This window comes from Streptopelia decaocto (assembly GCF_964273445.1).
Source record: "Streptopelia decaocto genome assembly, chromosome: 2".
NCBI classification, from domain to species: Eukaryota; Metazoa; Chordata; class Aves; order Columbiformes; family Columbidae; genus Streptopelia; species Streptopelia decaocto.
In genome coordinates, this window is record NC_138655.1 from 129,609,520 (window position 1) to 129,618,634 (window position 9,115).

At 40.9% G+C, this 9,115-nt stretch overlaps 1 protein-coding gene across 1 annotated transcript; it reads right to left on the minus strand.

Moving 5' to 3' along the window:
* Positions 1–129: 129 nt before the first annotated feature.
* Positions 130–8,870, minus strand: FAM221A (family with sequence similarity 221 member A; the record flags this gene model as incomplete). Its single annotated transcript, XM_082044871.1, has 7 exons — positions 130–192; positions 1,929–2,017; positions 2,653–2,763; positions 3,480–3,686; positions 6,504–6,694; positions 7,140–7,313; positions 8,815–8,870. The coding sequence occupies 7 exons, from the start codon at positions 8,868–8,870 to the stop codon at positions 130–132; spliced, it is 891 nt and encodes a 296-aa protein (XP_081900997.1).
* Between the last annotated feature and the right edge of the window lie 245 nt (positions 8,871–9,115).

The window sequence follows — 9,115 nt, forward strand, 5'->3', positions numbered from 1 at the left end:
TAATTTCAGCAATAGACTGAAACAGTAGAATAAATAAATTAAGAAATACAAGTATGCAGGTAGGCACAGCAAAAAATACTCTTCAATACAACACTTAACGTTGTGCCATGGAATAAATATTTATTAATCTCATGGCTTCTTTGACGGCACTGGACTTTTCTCTTTCCGTTTAGCAGCCTTCTCCTTTTGCAGCTGTAACAAAGACACCAACAGTGGCTCAAGCATACATTTGCAAGTCAGCTAGTAATGCAATATTAAAGCTCTACATCCAGTCATCAATTTATGAGAGTGATATATGCAATGGAGAGAGCTACAGATCATTATTAGTCCAACCTAGCATTGCCGTGTTTTGCATCATAGGACAAAGGAGTTCCCGAGCTCTGCAGCTCCTCCCCTATTCAAACCAGGGCTGCCTCTATCTCTGATAATGGCCATCTAGGTATTTACCTATCCCTCAAGGCCGAAGTGCCTCACGTGTTCACAGTTTTATCTTTATGGCAACGAAAGGTAAAGAAGTTTTATTACAGACGTGGAACAGACACAGACTAACCAGCATGCACAAAATCACATAGGAGGTTTGTTGCTGAGGTACATGCTAAACCACCACAGTGTCTCCTCACTGACCCACAAGGTCAAGTCTTCCTCTCATAAGACTATTCTGCACAGTAGGCTCTTACAGCGTGGTATGATTTACCAACACACGTACATTTAACTCTCCTATTTTGCAGTAAGACTGTTAATCCAAACAAATATATCTGTTGTTTTTAGAAGCAACAGTCAGTTGTACATGAGTATTGTTACATTAGTGAATGAAATTCTGTTTAGAGCTATTCTATGAAAGGGATGCATGTACTTTTGCATCTCATCTAATATATCACATTGCTTTCAAAAACACAAGAAAAAATAAAATAATATTTTTAAAACTTTTTCCCCCATAAAATAGTGTCATAGGAAGCAAGGTCCCAGTCCTTATTTGGATGTCTACAAATGAACTCACTGCAAGCAATCCTGTTGATCTACACAGGAACCAATTTTAAAACATTTTTCAATATTTGGAGGCTTGAGGTTTGTTATCTGAAATTCCTACTACCTTTTGCAAAGAAAATAAAATCTTGGGGGGGGGAAGAAATGTAGCAATTTGGATTTGATAGAAAAAAGGTTTTCTTCTATAAACTGATACTGTATTTGTAATATATTACCATATTTTGTGATCATTTCCAAAATAAATACAATTATTTAAATTTCCACAAAGCTCAAAGAGCTACCTCATTAACAAACACCTTGTTGCAAGCAGCGGGCATAACAGCAGTTAAGATATTAAAAGTTAATTACGCAACATTGCCTTGGAAAAGCATTCAAAAACAGTCAAGACATTCCTCCAGTGGAGCTAAGGAGCGAATGTGGGGAAAGAACAGGTATTTAAGCATCTAAGTAACCTATATTCCAGGGCATTTAAATTTAAGATAGTCAGTGGGGTGGAGGAGGCACCACTAGGGGAGTGATTCAGGTCATCTAAGAAAGACAAACCAGATTTAGCTTAACTACACAGACATTGGTAAGAAAAAGAACATCATAAATTTTTATAAATGAGGTAGCAAACACACATTCCTAAATGTTACTGGGGACTTTCTGTGAGTCTGCTTTGTTGTGGTTTTTTTGTCAGATAGGAAAATATTTTGATTTTCTCTAATGGAGTTACTTCAGTGAAAATCTGCCAAGTAAAGGTCAATATAATCCCAGACATGAGTGACCTCTGAAATCCTGCAATAGCTCATAATTGTATTTAAAACTTTAAGAAGCTAGTGTTTTCTTGGGAAGAGAACAAATGATATAATGCATTTATATGCCACTTAAATCATACATTCATCTTTTTGAGACATCCTCTTCTGAAAATCTATTTGAATTAAGCAATAAATGTAGTAACTTGCCCGTTCTTGATAACGTTTTTCAAAGTAAGCCATGTCATCATCTTCTGAATGCTTTCCATGAGAAACTTGTCCCGTGGCACTAGAGCTCCCTGAAAAACAACCAACCAACCACACCACCTTTTTCATTAATGATACTTGCTATTCCATTTGTTATGTTTTACATCTGGCAAAACACATTTAACATGAGAACTCATCTTTACAGGCAAGTAACAAACTCCAGCAACTGAGACCAAAGAGTAACCTCTTCAGTCTAGGCTAGCACCTGTATAAATAGTCTGGGAGGAGTTCAACAGTTACACTAATTGCTAAATTCACATATGAAATAAGGGACCTAAAATAAGCATAACCAATCCATAATTCCATAAAAGACTTTCTGGCAGAAGGCAGTTTCACAGGACTGTGCTGAATACATAGGATCCATTCAGATATGATGAGCTTACCAATGCATAGATTACACCATTAATGGAGAAGATACCAAATCCTAGAAAAAGATCATTAAAGTTAAAAAAGCATATCATGAGCAAAAATAACAAGCAGTAACGAAACAGTCTAAGCACTTCAAGTACCTGAGTGTTGTACTAACTTTTCACATAACAAGGCTTCAATACTAATTTTAATTTTTAACTTTGATTTTAGCACTAAGCATCCTTAAAGTCACAAATAAAACCAATTAATTTGATATTAAATACTTATTGTAAACAGCATTACCCTACTAATATAGTACCTGCTATCTGTGAGACAGTTTGAGCAGAACTAGAAGGTCCCTGAAATGCTTTTAGAAATGGATGATCCATGCTGGTAATAGGGAATTCTAAAAGTTCAGCAGAAGGAGCCCCTGTTAGAAAATAAGTTGAATTAATACAAAAATTAACTTCACAAGATATATTAAGAACATACATAATGGGGTCAAAACAAGGCTACAAATTAATATCTACAACACTCAGTGCTTTATTTTCTAAAGTTCAGACAAACTCGGGAAACCGGATCAGAATTTAATAAAGAAATAATGAGTACATGGCAACAATTAAAAAAACAGTATCTCAGGACAAAATGTGTCAATTACTAAATGACACAAAATCACAGAGCAGCAGAGGTATCAAGGCCAACTAACATGCCTGTCAAAATAAAGTTCTACAAGTGACCTCTTTTTTTTTTTTTTTATACTGAGGAGCTATTAAACTTTAAGTTTGAAAAAGAAAATGCTGTAACTGTATAACCATGAGATACCTGGGCAGTATTAGGGTAAAGGATTAATATAAATATAATATGAAAGTATTAAGAGAAAAACAGAAATTACAGAGTTCTTTCTAAAAGATATGCTCCACTTCAGTCAGAAGCTACTGGGCTGAACACGAGAATTATTGATAAAGTGGTTTTTTATCAATTCACTACAGGAATTTGGACAAGATGGTCATAGTTTTTTTTTCACGCCTAAAGACTGCTTGGAAAAACAAACAAACAAACAACTGTCTTAAGTCTATGTTGAATTACCACTTTTCAAAACTACTTAGTTGGAGAATTAAAATTTAATCTCAGGTCAGCCACACTTACCTATTCCACTGTCATCGAGCCTCATGTAGCCTTCTGCCAGTGAACTGAACCCCGTCAGCCCCCCCATGGCAGCGTAAGGAACGTCCTGCCCCACCGGCTTCCCCTGGGCCAAGCGCTCTTGTTTGGTTTCCACCACTGTTTCGTGAGCGTACGTTGGCTGACCACAGGCACAGGTAAAGCAACTATGAAAGCCCGAACACTTGGAACCTAATAAACAAATAAATAAGTGTAATGAGTGAGGCCATAATGGAATTTCTACTTTGTTGCAGACAAAGTGGTGTTTCCCTAAATCGATCCTGTCAATAACTGGTATTCCTTCACTGCAAAAGCATCCAGCTCTGCTTTCTATTTGGAAGCACATACATGATTTGGGGCGAAACAATCAGCTGTCTTTGCTGCAACCATTTACAGCCTCTTTTCATCATGGTATGAAAATGCTGTATAAAACGGGAGAAAGGACAAATGTGGGGATTAGATCACAGAGGTTATCCCAGTCTCAGGGTCTCATTCAGTTAAGTTTTGAGTACCTCTGAGGATGGAGATTCCACCTCTCTGAAGAGACTGGACCAATGCTGGTCTTCCCTTGGAGCAGACGTTTCTTTCGTAATATCTAATTGGAATTCCTATGTTGCAATTTGTGCCCACTGGCATTAGTAACACCCTTATCTGTCCCTCCCCTGACAAAAAATAAAAGAGAAAAAATTCTGTCACTGGGTAAAGAAGACAACGTGCCAGCATTTTGGTAGTATTATCTCCAAAGGTGTACAGCACGTGTCAATGTTGCATGGCCAGAAAACTTCAAATCGCATTTATGAGACAAATCACAATTTAAATGTATTTTAAAAATAGCAAAATTAGTAGTAAACAGAGGCTGTAGCAACAGCAAAGTAGGTTCTACGTAAGAGTACCATTAGATGGACTTTCAGGGGTTTTTTTTTTAAGGTTACATAGCCACAGGATGTAACTGACATAGTTATACAAATGACATGTGACATTCAGAAACAGAGTGAAGTGATCTGTCTGCCCTTGGTACAGCTAAGACGGCCATCAAAGCCCTGCTGGAGCAATGATGTGAGCAAGAAACTGAGGAACTGATTTTGCAAATGTTTCATTATACAAATTACTCTGCTTCCAACTGCCAGTTACAATTCATCTTGCAGAGCACCGAGAAAGATGTTTTTTAAGTCTTGTGTAATAAGTTCAAGGGTCACATTCTTGGAAACGTTAAAGGTTTTTTCATATAATTTTGGGCACTCTTCAGTAAGAAAGCTCTTACTCTGTGTTTGGATACAAAATAAAGCATATATATAATACATAAAGTGCAACAGCAATATTTTTTCAAATAGAATTTATCTGTCACATTAGATTTATACAACACCAGGCCAGACTAATACCAGCACGTTCAAACACCAGAAGTCCAAAACAGAAGCAAGTCTTGGCACCTTTCTGTGTAATCTTTGAAGCCCTACCAAGTGTTAGATATGTTTGAGAAACACTAGAAAAAGTGTGTAATGTAAATGATTATTAGAAACCCTGTGTTCTAAGGATTCAGTCTGAATCATCCAATTGCACATTTAATACTTTCACATTACTTAAAGCAAGTTCTTGAAAAGATGTCATATAAATATTTTCTGTTTTGTTCTGTGGGACATGATTCTCATCCAGCAAAAACTGTTCGTGATTTTTCCTGTACAAATTAGACAGACTTCATGACAGAAATTTACGGAACAAAAATATCTTTAGCTTATGTAATTTGAGGTTTCAAACTAAAACATCTTTATGCATTGTTTAGTTTCTATGGTTAATAATTACTGCTGTATCATTACCATAACCTCAAACGACTGAATCAGAAAGCTTCCTCTTAATGCCTTATCAAACCTTTTGCTTGAAACTCCATTCCCATTTTCATTTCTGGACCCTTGATCTGTATGCTTGGGAACTGCTTTGTTAGAGTGCTAACAATAGTACTATCGGGGAACAGAGCGCTACTTCCTAGTGAGTTGAGAAAAGATGTAAAAATACTTTAATGTTATATTCAACCAGGCAATAGAGGAACAGAGATCAACACTTCTGTCCCTCAAACTACAAGGGGGGTGGTTAGTAGATCGAGAGAGGTCCTCCTTCCCCTCTACTCCGCCCTGGTGAGACCACATCTGGAATATTGTGTCCAGTTCTGGGCCCCTCAGTTCCAGAAGGACAGGGAACTGCTGGAGAGAGTCCAGCGCAGGGCAACGAAGATGATTAAGGGAGTGGAGCATCTCCCTTATGAAGAAAGGCTGAGGGAGCTGGGTCTCTTTAGTTTGGAGAAGAGGAGACTGAGGGGTGACCTTATTAATGTTTATAAATATATAAAGGGTGAGTGCCATGAGGATGGAGCCAGGCTCTTCTTGGTGGCAAACAGTGATAGGACAAGGGGTAATGGGATCAAGCTGGAACACAAGAGGTTCCACTTAAATTTGAGAAAAAACTTCTTCTCAGTAAGGGTGACAGAGCACTGGAACAGGCTGCCCAGGGAGGTTGTGGAGTCTCCTTCTCTGGAGACATTCAAAACCTACCTGGACATGTTCCTGTGCGACCTCACCTAGGCATTCCTGCTCCAGCAGGGGGATTGGACTAGATGATCTTTTGAGGTCCCTTCCAATCCCAAACATACTGTGATACTGTGAAACTACCAAGTTCAAGAAGAAAAGTCACATGTACATGGTAGCGGAAGTGACAAACTGCCAACAGGGTGCCTTCATACTGCCTAACTTTAGGCAGCTGTCCACATATGTACCTAACCGCATCATTCAGAAACTTGCATTCCTTCACAGGACTTGGGGAAGCTAAGGGTGTTGTTCTGAACCCTCCTGTGCAACAGGCAATGTTTTCTTTCCCACTTGCCATCCTTCTGCAAGGACCAGAACACACATCAGTGACAAGTGCGGCATGTACCTAATGCTCTGGGCAGAATACAGACCCCTAACACGCTGTTCCTGGTGAGCTGCCCCGGCAAGAATGCTGCAAAGCCCTTCAGGAACTTACAGGAGTTACATGAAAATCCAGGTGCTGCGCTGTGCTGGTCTGCAAAGTGTTTGCATCTACAGCGGATGGGCTGCGTGCCATTGAGAGGGACATAGTGGTAGGACTGGCATGGACAACGGCTCACTCTGCACGGCACACAAATGGGACGGTCTTCAGGAATCACTTCATAGTCTGTTTTGTGTTGTTTATACCTAAAACAGACAAAATAATACCTTTTATAACTTTGTTAGTTTTTATCAGAACACTAACTGAAAGGCTTATATTTTATCTTGTAAGTTCTGTTTTGAAACATCTTTATATTAATTACTGCTAATTGTTATCCATCAAATGCATAATATCAGGTGTTTTTACATCCATTCATTACATAAATATCACAGATCCTTATGTTTCATTTTAACAACACTACCAGAATCAATCTGATCTACAACTCATGCCTTGAAGCCAAATGTACTGAAGACCGCAAAATAATTTTGGTCTTAAAAAAAGTATTGAGATTTAGATTCAAGAATAGTTCTTATGATTTAAAACCGAATTTTCTCAAGCCTTAGACCTTAAATTAACTTACCTATTATGTACTGTAGTGTATTTGGAAACATTTTTCATTTTTCTGATCTTAAAAAATGAAAATATTCTTACCGGTGAGTACAAAAGCACAGCGTCTCTGGTCCCACAAGTTTGCAGTCCATGCCACTTGGTGATCTCCAGCTCACATACAACCTGTTCTTTAATCGAATTGGTAATACTTTTCTTTTGTACTCCTCATATTCCTCAGGGGTAAAGAGCTTTCCTCCGTCGTCATCACCTACAATTCTGTAAGCATGTCATTTAAAAAAAAAAAAAAAGAATACAATAAAAGTAGGTTTCTCAAGATATTTTTTCAAATATATATAACAACACCTTTGCTGTAAATGCAAAAGAATTATTCTCTTTTGTAATACTGTTCTAGTGATACACATTTTACAGAACTATAGCAGATCTTCAGAGAAGTTTTGTGAATAATGCTCTTAAAAAATTTGCTCTGGTAGACTGAAAGAAGGAAAAAATTAATAAAGCAAACTACCAAAGTCCTTTCATATGGCAGAAAAAGCAATGAGCATCAATGGCTGTGTAACCAGCCAGCTCTGCCTCGAACTTCTTGAATGACCTCTGGCACTCACTTCACCCATCTACACCACACTGCGCTGCAGACTTGGGTCACATTGTCTGATCTTAGTCTAGTCCAACTAAGATTATTCAGCTGCAAGCAGGGAAGCAAACTGCCATCAAAGTGACAATACATCCAGGCTGGCTTCTGCTTCGCAAGAAAACTACGCTAGTTTCTGCACATGAAGTTGACAGCAGCTGTTTCCCACCCCTCAGCCCCTGCGTTCAAATTCAAGGTCACTGAAGAGCTGCAACTCTGGAGTAGCACCCAAATTCTATATTTATGGAGACAAGTGAAGACAGTTAATATAATCCGTAAAATACAATTTAGACTTAATTGCAGCACTTAACTATACTGAAGGCTAATTTATTAATTTCTGTAAATATTTCAGTTATTATTTGTTGGGTGCGCTAAAACATATGGAATAAGTGATTCTTCGTCAAATATTCTGTGGGTTTGGGCATTGCCAGTACTGCACAGCACCAGAACAATCTGTCAACACATCACTGACATTTGCACATCAGCCCAGCTGACGCTCACTGAATGAGCGCATAGCTACTTCTGTAAGAAACACCACCGTGGCTACGTTTCACTCAAGGTTTTTAAGCTACATTAAGACCACAGTATAGTGACTGGGTTTGTGTTTAATTTTGCTCAACTCTCGAAGAGGAGCGACAACGAGATGAGCAAAGCCACACGGAGTATAAGGGGATGCGTTTGTACACCACACAACTCCATTCGTGGTGCACGAAAGCCTGTTTCCTCAAAGAGCAGTACGGGTGGCAGGTGACCGTCCTGCACCACCCCAGAGAGACAGACAGACTGCGGGAATATCAGAAACGCCTCAGGCAGCCCACATTTACCACATGCCCTCACGCCGGCCAGGCGCACAGGGCGAGAACCGCTCCCGGGCACCGCACGGGGTTAATCAGGGCAATAAACGGCGCGGGGGTGTGCGGTGTGTGACACAACGAAGCCGCCGCGGACCCCGGAGAGGCGGCTTCAGGGGGAGCAGCGCGGCGCCCGGGCCGCCGGGATCTCCGCAGGGGACACGTTGCGGGGGGAACCGCTGCCGCCCCCGCAGCTGAAGGCAACCGGCCCCCGCCCCAGCCACCGCGCCGCCCCTCTTCCCTCCGCAGCGGCGGCGCGGCCCGTCTCTCCGCTCACCGCCGGTACTCCGCGTACTCGTCCAGGGCCGCCGCATCCGCCCGCAGCCGCTCCATGCCCGGCCCCGCCGCCGTTGGGCCGCCGGCGCTCCGGGCGCCTGCAGCGCAGGCAGCGGCCGCAGGGAGAGGCCGGCGGGGCGGCTGCGCGGCCGCGGCTGCTGGAGGGCGCGCAGCAGCGCGTACCGCACCGGTACCGCATCCGTAACGCGTCCGTACCGCGTCTGTACCACATCCGTAACGCGTCTGTACCGCATCCGTACAGCATCGGTACTGCTGAAATTTGATAATGTAAATAATGCTTT